This window comes from Martes martes, assembly GCF_963455335.1.
Source record: "Martes martes genome assembly, chromosome: 2".
In the NCBI taxonomy this organism is placed as follows: Eukaryota; Metazoa; Chordata; class Mammalia; order Carnivora; family Mustelidae; genus Martes; species Martes martes.
In genome coordinates, this window is record NC_137889.1 from 109530791 (window position 1) to 109551274 (window position 20484).

General features: G+C 39.0%; 1 protein-coding gene across 1 annotated transcript in view; it reads left to right on the forward strand.

Moving 5' to 3' along the window:
- The window catches only part of ENPEP (glutamyl aminopeptidase), a 79760-nt gene that overhangs the window by 2116 nt on the left and 57160 nt on the right, over positions 1 to 20484 (forward strand). Inside the window, exons 2-3 of the mRNA XM_080795747.1 lie at positions 10424 to 10565; positions 12589 to 12720. Of these exons, the coding sequence (XP_080651873.1) occupies positions 10424 to 10565; positions 12589 to 12720 (274 nt within the window). The remainder of the gene's footprint in view (positions 1 to 10423; positions 10566 to 12588; positions 12721 to 20484) is intronic.

A 20484-nucleotide genomic window follows, 5' to 3' on the forward strand; every position in this document is an offset into this window, starting at 1 on the left:
TCTGTTAAAAAAAAGAGAGAGAGAGAATGAGAGAGAGAGAGAGAAGAAACCTTAGTATCACTGTTCAGCAATATGAGTCTGGGGCCAGCTCACTGAATATCCCTTCCCTATGTTGTTTTAAGCATCTTACAGAGCAAAGTAAAGCTTTTGGTCAAAATTCTTCCCATTGTTTGCCAGAGAGACCCAGGGACTAAAATGAAATGTTTAAGTACCCCTATATTACTGTAGGATACACTAACTGAATAGAAATGATAGTTTGAAAAAATATTTGAAGGGAACAGGCTCATATACTGTATCTCTATCTTAATATCACTTGCAATAAAAGCCTCTTTATTGTTGACATACTTTTTTGTGTTTATAAAAATTAAAAATAATGAAAGCATGGAAATTTATAAATTAGGAAAATCAAAAGAAACTATAAAGAGAAACTTCACATCCAATGGTAACTTTGGTTACATGTTAATAAGTACTTTTTTAGGCAATCAAATTGTAATTATACAATGTCTATGTATTTGTCTATATACCTTTTTGACTTCATATAAGGATTTCCTCTCATTCTGCCATATTTTCAAGAATCTGATTTTAAAAGGCTGTGCGTGAATGCACTGTTAATTTTTAAAGACCTGTTTCCTAATACTGGATATTTAAATTGCTTTCAGGATTTATTAGAATAAAAGCATCAGAAAAGAACATAGCTGGAATAAACCTTTAAGCATACATCTGTTCATTTCCTTATGTTAGGTTATATTCAATCAAATAGAATTGCTGGGTCAAAGAGTACAAATATATCAAGAAACTTGTAACATTTATTTTGTTTACTTCATAAATAACACACATTCACTCCAGAAAACTTGGAAAACAGAGAAAATTGTATCCCTGAAGTATAATCATTATGAATATTTAGGTAGATATTCTTCCAGTATTTTTTCTGAATACAGATGAAGATGGCATTGTGTTGGACATTGTATTGTGTAACATGTTTTTACGATATATCAACACTTTAACATGGTTGGGTAGATGATTTAATGGATACGTGATAGTCTATCGTATGAATATAATGTACTTTATTCCACTTTTCCATTAAATTTGGACATTTAAGTGTCTCCTACTTTTTTACTTCTTTAATGAACACCTAGGAAAATATAACAACATTCTTATAAAAATATGTATAACATTTTCTAATAATTCTATAGGAAAATTCCTAGGGCATTGGCCCAAACTGCATATGTGTGGATGCATGCAGTTGTGTTTATGTATACAGGTATATATATATGTATAATATGTGCACGCACCTATGTGTGTCTCCAAACTGACTTTCAAAAATACATCCCAAATTACATTTCCACAAATAATGAATAAAAGTGCCCATTTCTCTGAGCTTCACTAAGGATTTAATGAGTTTTTAAAGTGTTCCCAATTTGGGAGAGAAAGGCATAAGATAAGGAAAAATATCCGCCTTCAAGAGATTCTAAAAATTCATTAGTTGAACTGAAGACAAGTCAAAATTTTCAAGTGATTATTGCAAAGTCTTTAAAATTGTTCCTTGGGTTGAGACAGTAGACACTTCATCTGAGTAAAGCCACCAAAGTATAAAAATTCTATACACTACAGGAAGGCCAAAAAATATGGAAGAAGATTTCATTAGTAAATTTCTCTTATGGACTTTACACGTTTAAGAAAGCATTATATACTAAAATATATAGTATTCATTTGACTCTGAATTATTTTACTATACCAATAAATTTTACCATAAAATACATATACTTGAGAGCTGATCTCCTGAAACGTGGCAGTCCTAATGGCTGGCCAGCAAATACCGAGTTACAGCAAGACTGGTGAGGGAGGTGGGTTCAGGTGGGTTCTCCTGGAGGACTGGTAACCCTGAGCTCAGCAGCTGTCCTTGGTAGCAGTTGAGGCTCTCAGGTTACCCAGTACGCAGCTAGTGCTGCCCTGTACATGTGGTTTTGAAACAGTTCTGCACATACACGGTAACCTCATTTAGGCTAAATGGAACACTTTTTGTTTTTCTTGTTATGAAATATTTCAAACATATAAAGAGAGTCCATTGTTCTTTTTTTTTTTTTTTTTTTGCAAGCCCATAAGTAACATTTTTGACAGTGCAGGGCTGTGGGGGTTCTCATCCCCAGCGCCCACGTAAGGATGCAGGAGTGAATTCACTGGGAGCAGCACTTTTCTTTCCTATTACATAGTGAGCTGCGTAATATTTGATGCTGATACAATTTAAAATGCCATCATAGCAATACATTTTTAAGTGTGCAGTCAAAGTATATTTCCTGACACTTCTCTCTTATTGTAAAATTCAACTCCAGGTCTGAATATTCAGTTGCCTGTTATCATCCGGTTGTTTGTTACCATTGCAAACACAACCAAACTAAACATGAGTGTGTTCAGTAGTAACCAAAATTATTTGATTTCTGCAAATACAACCAGGACTTGACCTTGAACTTCACAGAGAGGAGTCAACTCTCTGGGCTTCTTGTCCTCAAAATTTAGAGGCAAGAGGGGAGTCGGAGAAGAAGGTAGGGCCAGGTTAGAGCTCCCTGGCAATGACAGCCATATCATCTTGCTGGGAACAGAGTTGTACTGAGGCTTAGGACTAGATAGTCTGAGAAGCTTAGAAGTTGCTTTCCCTACTCTGGTCTGTTCCTTATGATCGGAAGAAGCCACTTTTAAAAGGATTGGAAGTTTTGGAGTGTTTTTCTGCTCACACCACCAATACACTCCACACTCTCACTGTGTTCTGTAGCATTTCCAGTTGCTCTCTTCCCAAGCAGAGTTCCCCTCTCCTCACATCTCCAAAGTGCATACTATTTTCTTCTCTCCAAGGGCCAGCATGTCCTTCTCAGTGTTTGGACTACACTTACACAGCATTTTCCAACTTGCTATTCCACAGAGTTCCAGTTGCATAGGATATTAATAGCTATTGCCAGAAAAAAAAAAAAAAAGCAGGGGATGGATTCTGTGGCCAAATTCATTTGGGCAATAATACTAAATACAAAAATGATGTTTCTTTCTTCCTTTCTTTTTTTTTAAATGATGGGACTTCTGAGAGACTTTTATGTAATATCCATTCTGAACCTCTAGAGGCTACCATGAATCTCTGGAGTATGCAGTTTCCCAACCGTACAAGACTGTGGAATCTTCCATGGTTGGGAGTTGGGTTGTCCCTCTCTTGCTCACTAGCTAGCACAGTGAATACTTAAATATTGTTGAATGAATGTAGAGAAACATTTTCACATACAGGCTCTCAGGTGTTTAATGTCCTCTGGTACATGCTGGGATATGCTACAGAGTCCCAGCCCTTTTCCCATTGAGGAGCCCAATTTCCACCAATAACCTCTCTATCTTCCCACTCAGTCAGGATGGGCATTTTTTCCTTGGTTCCTTTTCTCCCCATCTCCTTGAGTGGAAGAGGAATTGATAAAATCCGGGTTTTTTTTTGTTTTGTTTTGTTTTTTTTTTTACTTGGGAAGCAGTCTTCATATTTTAAGGACTGAGAGTCATTGGAATTAAGAGGAATTATAGGAATTTACAAGAAGGACAGATGTTTTCTAGTTTGGGTTTTCTGGGCGTTTACAGCATTGCTAGGATTGAAGCCAAATTCTGATACAATAGGGGGGTTGCAAAAGGCAAAGGCAAGTAAGAACATAAAAGCAGGTAAAAAGGAAAGACACTAAATCCAAAAAATAGAGTGAGGATAAGAAATTAGTTTGTAGAGGAGGTTTATATGAAGAGGCTAGCTAAATATAACTCTGGAAAACCTGTCAGGGAAAAGAAAGAAAGGATAGCCAATGGCAGGCTTGTAGGAAAAATTAACTGGTGCCTATTTAGGTGGATGGTGAAGGAAAGAGCTATAGCCATGTGTGAGTATATGGGAGATACTGCAGTGATCCCGGAGAGAGAAGACGGGATCAGGTAGGATGGTGATTTCAGAGCAGGCAGAAGAGGATGCAATGGAGAAAATAGGAGGTAACATGGTCAGGATTTGCAGATTAACTGACTGCGGGGAAAGGGGTGTGTTAGTTATAGATATAGAATGGCCCAGATATCAGATCTGATAGCTCACCCAGTTACCTGATCCTGGAAATAGAAGAGAAGAACCAAGTTTAGGAGGGAAGGTCATGAGTTCGTTGTCAGATCCAGGAAGACATGTCCAGTAGGCATTTGGATAAATAAGTCTGAAGCACGAGGTTAGGGCTTATGAGAAAGATTAGGAGTCAAGTGGAAGCACAGCAGGAGGGAAACCAGTAGATGGTCTTAGTTAATGTTCATATGTAGGGATCTGTATACTCATTGGTGGATTTGAGCTTGACGTTTGAGTTGTATGTCAGTTTACTCATATTCTCAGATTGATATGTTGAGTTATCAGTTTAAGAGTAGATTTTTTGTTTGTTTTGTTTTGTTTTTTTGGTCTTGTTACAACTTGTTGCTGGAAGCTTGGTAATTTCTTTTATTTTGGAAGCAAGGAAAAAAAGGAAATTTAACTTGACCTTGAATGCCTTTTATATAGAAAAAAAGTAACTGGAAAATAAATTTAAACAATTAAATGGTTCATTCAAACCACCACAGAAATATGCTAGAGTCTGGGGGCACCTGGGTGGCTCAGTCAGTTAAGCATCCAACTCTTGGTTTCAGCTCAGGTCATGATCTCAGGGTCCTGGGACCTCCCCCTACCCCTTGTTCACACACACGTGCTTTCTCTCTCTCTCTGTCTCTGTCAAATAAGTATATCCTTAAAAAAATACATTGGAGTCTGAATAATCTAGATGGGTTTTCTTGCACCAGTCAGCTCCCCTGCTTAATTCTGGAACCCTTTACTTAGTCTGCACAGACTCTTAGCAATTGTGGGTGCCTCCCCTCCATCAGATGGCCTTTGTTTAAGGTTTTCACCCAGACCTTGCCCTTTCTTTTACTGGCTTAAGTTACTAAGTTGCTGAACATAGCCAGAGAGACTTCATTGGAAAGAGTGCACCGGATGATTTATGAGGTAATCAAGTAATTCTTTTTAAAGTTGACTCAGAGTGAACTTGGTCTGTGACTTGCATCCTCACCTCCTCTTTCTCCAGCTTTCTCTAAAGTCACCTTGAATTGATGTGCTTAGAGAAGTCAGAGGGATTTCTTTCCTTTTGTAAATTAATAAGCTACACAGGATTGTATTTTTAATGTACTGGGTTTAGTAAGTGACTTATTAACATGACATAGGGAGGCCCCTATGGAAAAATGGTTGAGCTCAGCACATTTGCCTGGGATTATAATTATTCAGGACATGCTCAGGAGTCACTCCTGAACATGCTGTGCTCTCAGCCAGGCTTTTCCCATTAATTTGCAGCACAACGCATCCAATTCTAAAAAGAAGACGTTTTAATCGCCAAATAAAACCTCCCCAAAGAAGTTATGTTCTAAAGTTGTTTTGCATCTCATATACTTTGTTTTAAAATTTGTAAATGTTTGGAAAACTTCAGTAACTTTGGGTGGAATTTAGGATATAGAAATAGGGGCTTTTGAGTTATACGGGAGTTTGTGAGAAAAAAAATCACAAGTTACCATCGAAAGATATCGTTATATTGCCGATGGTATTTACACACTGAGTGCTTTTGTTACAGTACAGCTATTGCTGTTTAATGGATGAATTTTGGAGTCTGTTCATTGTGGAACATGCATTCACAGAAAGCATAGTTAGCCTTTTGAAGTCAAAGAAAATTGATGAGATGTATCCTAATCCTAGCATGTAAATGTGAAGGGAATTTCAAATATATTACCATGTGCGGTCTACCCCTTCTCACCCCCACATAACCCTGGGAAGAGGCCAGACGTACTTTGGTAACCAGGTTTGATAAATCAGGACACTAAGAATCAGTATGTTTTGTGACTGGCACAAGATCACATTTTAAAGAGCTGAAGTAGGCTTGGAATCTAGGGATTTTTACTCTAAGAAGAGGGTTTTCCCCGGGGCATCTGGGTGGCTCAGTCGGCTTAACATCTGAGTCTTGATTTCAGCTCAGGTCATGATCTCTGGGGGGGATCCCAGGATGGAACCCCACATTGGGCTTCCTGCTCAGTGGAGAGTCTGCTTCTCCCTCTGCCTCTTCGCCAATCCCCTCCCCCTGGTGTAGTATCTCTCTCAGATAAATCAATAAAATCTTTAAAAATGAAAAAAGAAGAAGGTTTCCCCCTCTTCCCCCCTCAAATCATATTGGCTCTGCACTCTTAAAAAACAAAACCAAAAACAACAGTACATATGTGATAGCCCTTCTGGTTGTTGAATGGAACTTTACCTACATCAATCACTGTAATTGAGCGGGACTTGGTGTGATTAACGTTCACTGACAGGACCACCAAGATGGACCAAACACATGACACAGACACAACACCAACACCGTTCTGTTCCATTTCCAAAGACAGTTTCCAAGATACTCTAATTTAGGGAGGCAATTTTTGTGTACAATCAAGCACAACCTCTTTTTAAAGAGCTAAGGTGAGGAACCACTGAAAGTTCTCTCTGTTGGGTACTTGGGGGTATGAACTTTAGCACAGAGCAGAGACTGAAACAGAGCATTTGGAAACCTACCAGTGGCTCTTGCTTTGGAAAGTGGACTCCCACTCCCTCCTCACCCTGACCCTCCACCCTTTCTCTAAACCTCTCTGACTTGTGTGCTTGCGTGCACACACACGCGCGCGCGCGCACACACACACACACACACACACACTCCTATTCCCAAATTAGTTAGCTGGCTTATTTCCGAAGTGTGACTAAACTGAAACAGTCTTGCTGAGAGTGATTTTTTCTTTTCTTCTGCCTCTGGAAGAAACCAGAAGCCAGAAGGATTCAGAAGAAAAGGCAGCTGACTAAACATCAGGCTGGAGCTTGCTGGAGCTTGTTGTAAAACCTTAGTACCCTGGGAAAGTGTGCAGGTTTCTTTATATCCTATGTGTTTGAGATTCTCTACAGTCTGCACGGTGTTAGAAACTTAACTGACTAAGCTGTTATCATCACAAAAACTAATCAGTAATGACTCTATGGAAGAATAAATTCTTGAGGCTCTTCTGGATCAGTTATCTTGAAAGAATTTCAAACTTACAGAAAAATTACAAGAATAGTACAAAGAACTCCTAGAAACATTTTACTCAGATTCACCAATTGTTAACATTTTGTCCTACTTCCCCTCCCACCCCATGCCTCTGTCTCTTTGTCTCTTTCTCCCTTTAGAGTATTGGACACATTATTTCCCTTTTCATCTTAACATTCAGTATGTATTTCTTAAGTACAGGGACATTCTCTAGTGTAAGCCCAGTGCAGTTATCAAAATCAGAAAATTTAACATTGATAATCATATAATTATCTAATCCACAGTTATAATCAAGTATCATCAATTAACCCGAAAATGCCCTTCTGAGCTGTTTTTTCTCAGTCCAGGATCCAGCCTGGATTCAAGCATTGCACTTAAGGTTATGCCTTTTTTAGATTCCTGCAAACTGGAACAGCCCCTTAGCCTATCTTTGCCTTTCACAACCCTGATATTTTTGAAGAGTACAGGCCAGTTATTTTGAGAATGCTCCTCAATTTTAGTTTATCTGACTTTCCTCATGATTTAAAAATGCAAGTTAAGCAGTTTTTGTCAGAAATGTCACAGAAGTGGTGCCAGGTCGGGAAATCCTATCAGGAGGCAGATGACGTTGGTTTGTTCTGTGATTAGTGATGCTGTCATTGATCATCTGCTTCAGATGGTGCCTGACATTTTCTCTACTGCAAAGTTACAGTTTTTCTCGTTGTAAATAATTTTTAGAGTCATTCTTTGAAACCACTCAGATACCCCTTTCTTCATCAAACTGTCACCCTCTTGTTTTGGTATCCACTGATGATTTTTCTAAAGCCACCATTCCTCCTAAAATCACTAATAGGCAATCTACTGTAAAAAGAAAAAAAAAAACCAGCTTTTCTTTCCTCCCCCCACCCTCCAATATACATACCAGAACAAGGATTCATGGATTCTTATTTTAGTCAGTGGGTTATAATTTTATTATTTATTTTGACATTCTAATTTCCCCAGATTTGACCTAGTCCACTCGAGCGGGCTTCTGTGTCCTTTGACTTGTTCCTATGATTCTTTGATAACTTCCTTCCTTTGGGGCAAAGTAAGATGTTCCCGGATCATCTTTGGACTTTTCCTGACTCATCACTGGAATCGGCCATTCCTCTAAGGAGTCTGGTTCCTTTTAGTAGAGAGTGGTATTTAGAAATCATCATCTGGGAATTCGATGTGCTCATTTGCTACAAGCTTCTCAATGCTGCTAGTTCTGCTCAGCAGACAGAACTAGGAAATAAATGTCTCAGTTTGGATTTTTATAGCCATCTACCTATATCTACACAAAAAATTGTTGCATTTACACCAAACCCACAATTATAATTCAATATCAAGGGTACATTCTAGTCTTTCCCCTTTACAGGGTTGTAACTCTTTTCCCCAACAGTGAGAAGCCTGCCTTCCATTATCTTCATTTTTTTTTTTTTCATGTGCTCAAGCCTAGAATACAGAAAAGGTTGTTTCTGAATTGCTAACTATACCACTGCAAAATACCACTAACTTGCTACAACTTAATGTTCATTTACAATGATTTTTTGGTAGAATTTATATATGTTAAACACACAAATCTAATGGACACAATTCAATGAATTTTGACAAATGCATACGTCTTAGTTACCCACAACCCTTATAAGAATGTTTTTTCAGTCATCCCAGCAAGTTCCCTCCCTCAGTCAGTTGTCTCCCAAAAGTCAGCCACTTTTCTGGTTTTAATTTTTACAGATTAGGTTTCTTGGCTGAGCTTTTAGCAAGTAATTTTTATATCTAGGGAGTTTTGTTTTTTAAAGAAATTCAAAAATATTTTAAGTTCTTATAGATGGATGTTGACCTATGGCATATTATTTCCCAGATAAATTAATGTATATAATACATTCTTGAAACGAAATGAAATACAGACTCTTACCATGGCCCCTGCTGACCAGCTAAACTCTTCTGTGGCCCCAGTCCCTTTGGTTCACTGGACCTCGGCCACGCTGGACACCTTTCAGGTCTTCAACCATATTAAGTTCTTTTCCACTCTAACAACTGGGCCTTTGCTGTTCTCTGCTAGAATACATTTTTCTTATGCTTACCCTGTATGGTTTTTTCTCATCATTCAAATCTCAGCAAAACATTACCTACTCCTAGAGATTGTGCCTGAATCTTTTACCTAATGGTGCTCACAATTTTTCCTAGGTTCTTCTCTGTTGCTTCCCCTGTTTTATTTTCCATATATCTCTTGTCACTCTCCTGATGTGTTTATTTAGTCTTTGTTATTTCTTCAGCCCCTAGGATAATGCCTGGCAAATGTGTTTGTGTGTGTGGTGCTAGGGCGGGGGAGGGGTATGGGAGAGGTATGGGACGAAAGGGTTCAGTAAGAATTGGATGAAGGAAAGATCTAATGATTTAGCTTGGTATTCTTTTTCGTATACCTGAAGGACAAAATATTTTCCTCACTCAAATTGTTAATGAACATGTCAACATTGCTTTCTTTGTTTGCTGTTGCAAACACCTTCCTTCCCTAATTTTTACTTTGCTTACTCTTCTAATGAGCAGATAGACAATAGCTTACTGTGATATAACCACGTGTAAAAATGTATGTTCTTTTATTTTTCTGAGCAGTTACTCAGAAAAGAGTATTTCCACTTTGAAATGCTGGAAACATTAAACATCAACATTTTAATTTACACGGGCATTTGTCTAGCTAGAGCCATAAAAAAAAAAAATGCTGTCTCTTTTCAAAAACAGGTTTTTAGCCTGGTCAAATGTTGTTTCACCTGGGAGATTACTCAGAGCTTTTCGTTTGCGTGGATATGAAATTGGAATTTGTCCCTGGTACAACATAAGTAAGAAAGAATGTGTCATGAGGGATAGGAGCTGGGGATTCTGGAAGATACTCCTCTGCTCTGTGACAGGACACAGCTGTTCCTTCTCACAAGGACAATTAGAAACAAGTCCTTGAGTTTGGCTTTGCGTTTATCTACTTGTTGCTCAATGGCTTTCGGGTGGAAAGAGTGATAGCTCCTAATTGGATTTATTTTTGCTTATCTACGTTTCACAGATTTTTAATTATGGCACCAAAATAGTAAATGATTCATATAAAAGATTGCAAACAGTTTCCAGACATTCATTTCTTTGTTAACCTGAAAATTCCAAAAAGACCGTGACAACTATTTGATTGTTTTCTGGATGGAAGGTCATCTTAAGAAATGCAGTATAATCACATAGTGGTTATAATTATACGCAGTTGTAATCACACAGTTGACCTTTTGTATAGGAATAGAAACACAGGGGCTGTCAGAAGAGGCGACATGTATTTTGTTTGTGTGTTTGTTTCTAAGGAGCATAGCGGCCACTGATCACGAACCAACAGATGCCAGAAAATCCTTCCCTTGTTTTGATGAGCCCAACAAAAAGGCAACTTACACAATATCCATCATCCACCCCAAAGAATATCAGGCAGTTTCAAATATGCCAGTGGAGGTAAGCCCTTTATATATATTTTTTGTTTATGCAGATCGTCTATTTATAGTATCAGGTAAGTTATCTTCTTTTGCTATGAGAGAGCCCACTGAATTCTAAAATTAAATGTGCTCTCATAGTTCATTTAGAGGCCTGAAAATGCACTTTGGCAATGTCTCTTCTTTGATTTCTAAAAATCTTTAACCTTGCATATCATAGGTCAAAAAGCCATGGTTGGGCTCCAAACAAGAATAAATATAGTAGACACTCCTCAGATGGGCTGTGCTTAACTGAATGAATCCCCTAGTTCTGACAGACTAATAACCAACTCAGTGAATGAGAGGCTTTAAAATATTCCTGGACCCGGTCATTCTTCCTGCTTTTCAGTTGAATATAAGCCCAGTGTTTAAGATAGAGCTACTGCAAAAACCTATTGGGAGGACAGAATCCAAGTCCAGGACAACCCATGCCCATAGATTTTCTAGTAAACGAGTACTGCTCATGAAACATTAACAAAAAATAGGGTCCAGTAATTTCTGTCTATATAATTGCTGGCATAAGGCTTTTTCTCCTATTGCCCTCAATCACGGAATGGGTAAATGCAGCCAACTGAAATGTCATTACCTAAAGATGAGGGTTATTGTACCTTATACCTGTAATAAATGTACATATATTGACATGTAAAAAGGTTGGGCTCATCCTCAGATACAATGTCATCTACCTAATACCAGAAAAACACCTTGCCTGAGTTGTATCTCCCATCTTTCTGATCTGCTATATGAAATGTCATCATTGACATTGATCCCTTTTAATGATAAATATTCCTCCAAAAAGCAAGAACCAAATAAAGCAAACCAAAGCTTTGAGAGGGTTAAAAAGCAAATCATTGGCAGCTATCTATCTGCACCTCCCAATGTGAATTCGTTTATCAGTTTGTTTTTTTCTGGTGTTGGTCACCCGACCCATTGAGTTTTGACTGGAGAAGAAAGAGGAGAGGATAAACTTAAAGTCTGACCCACTAATCTCGAAGACTGGGTCAGGGTAAAAGGCCCTTTGAATGTTCCATCTGGAAGGAGGAGGGCAGACGGGAGGAGAGAGGATGCAAACCTTACCAGCCTCTGCTTTAGACCTCCCAGATGACCTTTGAGTTTTGCAGAGTGTATTTCCTCCCCCATCACTCGTTCCAGACAGTAGTCCTGGTAGAAGGAGAATATTCTGGGTCATTAGGAGATCAAAATTGACACTGCTAGTTCTTACTGGAGAGTAACTTTGCTGACGCTTGCACACTTCTCTCCCGGCACTTGCCCTCCCAGGCTTACTTGTCAAGGAGCACTGATTCTAGTCCAGCCTTCCTCACTTAATTCCTCACGAAGGCTTCCCAGCTTCCCCCAGTGGTGACTTACTATGTGGCTGCAGGGCCCATGGAAGTATTGAAACAATGGTAGCAGGAGTTGGGCAAGTATCCATGGATAGAGTTGGACTGGTGATTGGCGGCGAGGAAGGCAATGCTGGCATGGACAGCAAACTGGACAAGCAGTGACATCAAGGAATGAAATCCTTCTCTCTGTCCGTGGTAACCAAGGCAGTGACTTTAGTGATGATGATACCTTGAGTCTTTGATGGAGACCCCAGCGATGGAAAAGAGAACCCACCATCCTGCTATGGCTGGCACAGCGACTGCCCTCCCATGCTCCCTCGGAGCACGAGCCTTTTCTTCATTGATGGAGCTGGTCTCCCCTCAAATTATGGTCAGGATTATGGTCAGGATCATGTATTAATGTAAAAAGACAAACTCCTGCATCACAAAGTTCTATACTTCCTTGGGAAACCTCATATAGCACACAGCTGAATCACTCTTTCACAGGACTAAAAATAAATGCCTTTTTCTTCCATCTTTTTCTTTTATCACCATTCAGGAGTAAGAAGAAATGTTATCCCTAAGCTCTGACAGACTGGACTGAAAAGCCAGATTTGGAGAAGTAATTTGTTTGTTGGGTACGATTGATCTTTTGATCAACAAAAGGTGATCTTTTGTTTTCAATAGAAAGAAGAGTCGGTGGACGATAGATGGAATAGAACAACTTTCAGGAAGTCTGTCCCTATGAGCACTTACCTGGTGTGCTTTGCTATACATCAGTTTGACCGTGTTGAGAGAATGTCAAAGCGGGGAATACCTGTGAGTCCCATTATACTTTTAATATTTCCTACCTATGCGTTTGTGATTAATTGTCTATGATTTTTGAACAGTTTTTCTCCTCACATAACAGACGGGGAAAGCCCATTAGTTCTCGGGATCCGTGAGCCTGATGATAGATACACTGAACAATCCAGAACATCGTAAGCCAAAAGGACATGTGTAAAAAATAAACAAACATGACCAGCATAGGAATGACTAGTTTGGGATTATTTTAAAAAGAAAATTCACTATTAAAAACAAAGCGAGCTCCTAAGTACATCAGTACAAGTATATTAAATTATTTGAGCGTGCCCAATTTAGTGAAGTGGTTGAGTATGTGTGTTTGAGTGGGGTCCTGGTTGGAGACCAGAGAGGCAGGAGGAGACTGCAGGAAGATGAGTACCCTTCAGAATCTGCAATGCCATTCCTATATGTAATTCAAGATAAGGCAACAACAAAGTGCCAAAAAACATTTTTAAAAGTGTGAGAGATAAAAAAAGCTTTTTAAAATCAAGATGACCAGGATGCCTGGGTGGCTCAGTTGGTTAAGTGTCTGCCTTCAAGTCAGGTCCTGATCTCAGGGTCCTGGAATCGAGCCCCACATTGGACTCCCTGCTCAGAAGGGAGTCTGCTTCTCCCTCTGCCCCCTCTCCTCCGCCTGTCCCCCCCACCCCACTTGTGCTCTCTGGCACGTGCACACGTGCTCTCTCTCTCTGAAAAAATAAATAAAATCTTGAAAATAAAATAAAATAAAATAAATTAAGATGACTGATTCAATAATTTTCTTTCGAAAATGCAAATACTTTTGCCTAATTAGTCTTCTCATTTTGGAGTCTCCCATTTTGCTTCTGCCCTAAACACTTGCTCAATCTGTCTTTTGGTTAGTTCGCCTCTGTGCAACATACTACATATATAAAACCTCATACTATTTGCAATATAACTTTTTAAGAAAAAAAATCATCGTTCCTATTTTACAGATGAGAGAAGTGAAATTTAATATGTTTAAGTAATTTGCTCAAAATCACCGGGTGGCAAGTGGTGGAGACTCCAAATCTTTCCAAATATCATACTCTGCTACACCTTCTGAAATATGATATTCTAAAAATATGTTTACCTCTTTACCAATCACTGGAAGGAAGGGATGAATTCCTCTATTTCCTGTGAAACTACCTCCCAAGGGAATTTACCTTAAGGTTGAGCAGTAGAAGTCAATTGTGATTACCAGCGTGCTGTCTATAGTGTGTCCAGATTGTAGCAAATGGGGGAATGTCCTGAGACCTTTTCAAAGGCACTGTATATCATGGTGACTTCTGTCACCCCTTACCACATGCGCTGCTTTGATGTGACCTTCAGTCATGGTAAAGAGCACTGTCGGGGGCTAATAGATAATATTAGGTGTAAAACAGAAATGCCACTGGAAAAAGGAAATGGTTTTTCTGTGCTGTGCATGTCACCGCTGGTGCTCTTCCCGTAGAGGGGAAAGCATTAGTCCAGCTTTTCTCTTCCATCTCACAGCAGTCATAGAATTTTTGACTGGAAGTGCTTTCTTCATCCCCTGCAGTTGAGTTGCACGAATGTCTTTCAACATGTGCAAGTGTTTTCACACCAATTTTTAAACATGATGATCATGTTTGGGGCAAGTTTTTTTATTTTGGGTAGAAATGCCAAGGCAAAGCAAAAAGCTTAAACAATTCACCAATGATGACATAATTTCCTAAATGAAGCTCATGCAACCAAGCAATCAGCAAAATGGCAGGCTTCTTGGTGTTATTTCCCACAGTGACAGTATGTTTGCATTTCCAGTGTGACTCTATCACCTGGTCCTCTGACCAAGGACACTTATTCGTAAGGTGGTGACACTGACTGGTTGAGTCATTAGAGCCTGCACCATCTAGTGATGGATTTTATATAGAGGATTTGGATGACATAATGGAAAATATAATTTGGCAGAAGATCCCGATGGCCTTGAAGTGGTAAATATTTCTTAAATATCAGAGCTGAGCATATAACATTCTGTCGTAAATTTGGTGAAGTTTTCACCATCTGGGTGGGAAATGAATATTGTCATAATACATTGCTTTCTGGTCACCTATTTGGTAAGAGAGGAACAGAAAGCCATAATCTCCTCGGACACTTCCAAGAGATTCTGGGTCAGGAGAAAGCAGTGAAAGTGAGCATGGAGCTTAGCAAAGTGGGTGCTTTTCCTCCCACCCCATCTACAGAAGACATGCAACCAGATTTTGCCCTCCTGCAAAACCTGGTAGGCTGTTTTCTACAAAAGGTGAACAGAACCTTGTAAGAAAACTTTCAAGACATCTAGTGTGAATGTCAGCTTGTGGTAAATTTCGCCTCATTGGCATTTGAGAAGGTCCCTGCCTGGCTTTTCCTACCCACTCCCTCTAAATTGAAATCTAACAGCATTCAAGCACAAATGCCCCAGTGCAATTTCCCACTCCAGAAAGAATTACCGGGAAACCAGACTATGTAAGTCTACCTAAATGTGACAGCGGCGGGAACGCAAACCAACTCTGCTGCGTTCTTAGAGCTGAACAGACAACTTCAGATCAACAGGTGTATGAGGAAACATAAAAGAGAAAATCCAAGACAAATAAACAGAAAAACACAGTGGGGGCAAATAGTAATAACTGGGGAAAGTAAAGAGAATAAAAAAAAAAAAAAGCCGTAAAAAATGAAACTTTCTCACACATACAGCCTTCAATTATTGCTCTTGGAGATTCAAGAAGGTATGATCACCATAAAATAGAACAGAAAGCTATGAGAAAACAATGAGAAATCAGTAGCCAGAGTTTAGAAACATGATTTCCAAAGCATAACCTACCTGGCCCTGACCCTCAGGAACATGTTACCAATTATCAGTTGACCTGTGCCTTGAATTCTGCCCATTGCTTTGTATTTTTATCAAGTCCGTGGAGATTTTGTTTAAAGTCCTAATGTGTCTTGCGGGTTTTTCATTTTTACATTGCACCTGTCATTCCTGTATATGGGGGTACATCAGATCTTCAGGTTACTGTAGCATCTTGACCCAAAGTCCCTGTGTTTCTATTTCAGTTTTAAAAAAAACTAGGTAGTTTTTGGGTAATACAATACTTTTAGTAGAAATTTAATGAGCCCAAAGACCATTCTTTTTTTTTTTAAGATTTTACTATTTGAAAGAGAGAGAGAGAGCGAGAGCTCGCACAGCAGGGGGAAGGACAGAAGGAGAGGGAGAGGGACAAGCAGACGCCTCACCCAGTGGGGAGTCTGATGTGGTGCTCGATCCCAGGACCCTGAGATCAAGGCCTGAGCTGGAGTCAGACACTTAACTGAATGCGCCACCGAGGTAAAAGACTATTCTTATCCACTTCGCTTCTGACGGTATTATTCTGGTACAGCAATCATTTGCTATTCATAATCAGATTATACTGTGGGATCAAGAATCATTAGTACCCTGATTAAAAAATTAGATTAGAGGACTCATCCCAAAATATTGTTAAGAAAAAAGGTAACTTAAAAAAGAAGAAGAAGAAGAAGAAAGGTAACTGAGTTTGGAAGGTAGCTCCAAAGACTTTCAAGTTTAACTCTGTATATTTCTTTTTTTGAATATTATTTGCATTACATTTTGATTCAGTCCAAAAAAACCCAGAATAACTTGAAGAGTTACTCCAAGTAATTTAGCAACAGTTGAGGCCAGCCCTTGATGGAAAGACTTTAAACTCTGTTGGTAAGAAAACTCCTGAGGCCTTTTTCAGGTTTAGTTGATTTAAGGGTTTTAAAGTAAATAAAATCTTTAGGTATTTATTCAAAGAAAATGAAAACACAAACTCAGAAAGATGTATGTGGTCCTATGTTCATTCCAGTATTACTGACAGCAGCCAAGATATGGAAACAACTTAAGTGTCCATTAATGGACAAATGGATAATTATGCACACACATACACACACACAGAGAAATATTATTCTGCGATTAATGAGTGAAGTCTTGCCATTTGTGACAACATAAGTGCATCTTCAGTGCTAAGTGAAGTAAGTCAGACAGAGAAAGACAAATACTGTGTGATTTCACTTACATGTGGAGGCTAAAAAACAAACAAAACAAAAATAAAAATAAACTGAAAAAATAGGCTCATAGATACAGAGAACATGTTGGTGGTTGCCAGAGGCAGGGGGGTAAGAAGGTGGGTATAATGGGTGAAGGGGGTCAGAAGGTGCAAACTCCCATTTATAAAATAAATAAGTTATGGGAATGAAAAAATAAAATAAAATAAATGAAATCACTGAATTCTATTTGGAAAAACAAAACTTAAAAAAAAACATGTTCATGGAGATTATATGACTTTTTCACTTAAGTGAATTAACTCCTGAATTATCAACAAAATGCACTGTATTATTTTGATAGGAGTCAAATTATGGGAAACAATGTCCTTGATAAAAATGTCATTAACCTGACAGGTTAGTTCAGAGTTTTCCACTGGGCTATATTGCATTCCATTTTCAAATCCAGAACAACATGGATTATGAATATATTTTTAAATTTTAAAAATTAGGGGTTAGATACACATACATTATTGAAAATTTGGACCAAAAAGTGGATAGAAAACAAGGAAAATCACCCATGTTACCGTGTATAAAATCATTCTAAGTTATATTAGCTTTGCGAAGTACACTTAGCCAGAATTTTTAGTTTTGCACTAATCTTCCAGGAATCAAATTAAGGACAAGTTACATGGTAAGGGTGATCCTGTTCCTTAGAAACAGTAAGTTCTAATTAGGTCTTGGGTTTCTTTGGGCATTTGACCTCTGTCTTTTGTAAAGAAGCATATGCAAAAAGTTACCTTTCTGGAGATTATTTCAACTCTAGTCTCTCCTTGGCTTTCATGAACGGGGGAAGAAGTTGAGGGGGACTGCTAAGAGAGTGCTGGTATTAACCATTATTTAGGTTTATACTATAACCATATTGATTTGATTAACTCAGTAAGAGAGATTATAGTGTGCCTGCTTCCAGAAAGTTACAGGATGATTCCTGAATAGTTGCACTGGAATTACACCTTTGAGTGAATCCTTCCTACTTGTCTGTATCTTCTTACTTCCTTCTGGCTTAGTCCATTATTTGTCTGGATTAGAAAGATTGGTTGAGGGCAGGAAACAGGGGTATGTTGTTTGTTTGTTTGTTTTAATAAGCTTTATATTTTAGAGACGTTTTAGGGGTTTTTCGCCATGGATTTTCATTTATGCATTCCCTCACAGGGAAATAGTCATTAGAAATAAGTTTCATTGTTTTATACTCAGATACGTTTTTAAACTTCTTATTTTGAGATAATTTTAGAATTAAGGATTGCAAAGATACAACAAAGTCCCTATGTGACTTTCACTCAGCTTATGCCAAAGTTAACATCTCACAAAACCATTTATCATCCATTCATCAAAACTAAGAAATTAGGTTTGTGCAAAACTATGAACTAGACTACAGACTTTCTTTGAATTTCACCAGTTTTCCCACTAATTGCTTTTTTTGTTCCAGGGTTCAATAGATGATACCACATTGTGCTTAGTCATGATGCCTCCTTAATTTTGTCCAGTCTATGGCATTTTCTCAGTCCTTCCTCATTTTTAATGATCTGGATACTTTTGAAGGGTACTGGTCAGATATTTTGTACAATGTCCCTCAAGTTGAGTTTGTCTGATGTTTTCTCATGATTTGAGTGGGGTTTCAGATTTGAAGGAAAAATAACACAGAGATAAGGTACCCTTCTCATTAGATCACGTCAGGGGGTAGGTGCTATGAACACAACTTAGTACTGGCAAGGCTAAGTTTGATCACTTGGTTAAGGTGATCTCTGCTAGGCTTCTGTAGTATACATTACTATTTTTCTTTTCCGTATTCTATCTCTTATAAGTGATCACTAAGTACAGCCCAGTCCCAAGAGGAAGGGGATTAAGCCCCACTTCCTGAAGGAAAGACTATCAGAAAATTTATGGAGATATATTTTAGCCTTAGTGATGAATAAATATTTACAGGGCGAGATAACTAAAGGTTATGTACCTATCGTATTTCTCCTTAAAGCTTTGACCACTCATTTTCTTACTCATCAGTGGATCTTGCCCACCTCTATTCTTACTGTCACGTTCTAATGACAATTTTCTACTGCCCCAGAGGTATGTTGACGTAGGTTTACCTTATTATTTAAAAGGACATTTTTGCTATGGCTTTGTGAAGCTTTCAGAATGACTTTAATCTTAATAATGTTTTTATGAACTTTTTAAAAAGAATTCATTTCTTTACTGGAAGGGCTATTCTAATTTCATGGCTCTTAATCTTCCCCAAAAGAATGTATTCAATTCAGGAAGCCATGGAGGATCGTTAATGATTCGTATTCTTGATTTATATTTGCAAAAATGTAAATATAATATGAATTAAAAATACTATAAAAGTCTATGAGGTGGGCACCTGGGTGGCTCAGTGGGTTAAAGCCTCTGCCTTCGGCCCAGGTCATGATCTCAGGGTCCTGGGATCGAGTCCCGCATCGGGCTCTCTGCTCAGCGGGGAGCCTGCTTCCTCCTCTCTCTCTGCTTACTTGTGATTTCTCTCTCTGCGTGTCAAATAAATAAATTAAAAAAAAAAAGTCTATGAGGTAAGTTGGACTTTTTAAAGTTTGGCTTTTGTTCTAAAAAATATTATACTGCATTAATGATAATCACCAAGCCTCAAACAACTTCAATTTTGACTCAAATGAAAAGTAAGCTTCGCACAAACCCTTGGTGGAACCCAGGTGAAGGTGCTAGGTTGTTTCTCAAACAGCACCTCCCAGCAGCTGAGTTCCAAACCCAGAGTTCAGGCCGCTTTCGAACCTGCAAAGCCAAGGCAGAAAAATAGTCCTTAGTTCCCCACACTTGGAGCCACGGTTTTGCATATTTATGATGATTTTCCTGTGGGGAATGGGCAAGCTCAAACTTAGGAAGAATAGACCACATTGCTGGGATCAGGCAGCCTCAAACAAAACTTGAAAAACCCTCGGTGTACCACTCCTGCTTTCTGTCAAGTGTTCCTCCGCCACAACGCCGCCCGCGGCCGGAAGAACATGCGGAGGAATACAGACTTCGCAATTCAACACACTGACGGCATATTTAAGTAACACCAGCCCTGTACCTTTAGGGCGCGTTTCTGGACTTAAAAACGAAGTGGAATTATTTTCTCTTTCTCAGCCTGGCTACCCGGGCAATGGTAAAGAAACAACCAGTCAGATTATTTTGGTAGCCTTTTTGAGCCCCGGCCGTGTGCACGGGGAGGAGGTTAAGGCCGGATGGGAACCGAAGATGCTAAGATACCTGTGGTTCAGTTGCGATGTGAAACAGGTGGTCACCGCTGTCCAGTATCACCCAAATGGGTTTTCGGGTCTTTGCTGGTCATATCATCTCTTACAATGCCAAAGATCTCACCCTGTGTTTAGAGGCCCTGTAGATATCCTGGGCCTTATATACGGGTGTCCCTACTTGGAGCAGTTCAGGCAAGACTACCAAACCTCAAGAGATGAACAGGTGTTAAACCCGCGAAATGATTGACGGCGGAAAGGCAGGCCGTTGCCGACAGGTCAAGTATATTTAATAGGTAAAATATAAATAATAGAGATGGTGCTATGAATTATGCTGGGACAAGAGATGTACGCAGATAAGCAATAGACTTACATTCTTTGGCCAATCCTGGGCAAACCTGGATGGCGCAGTCACCTTTGTCAAGAGAAAGCACTCCACACACAAGGACAGTAGGAC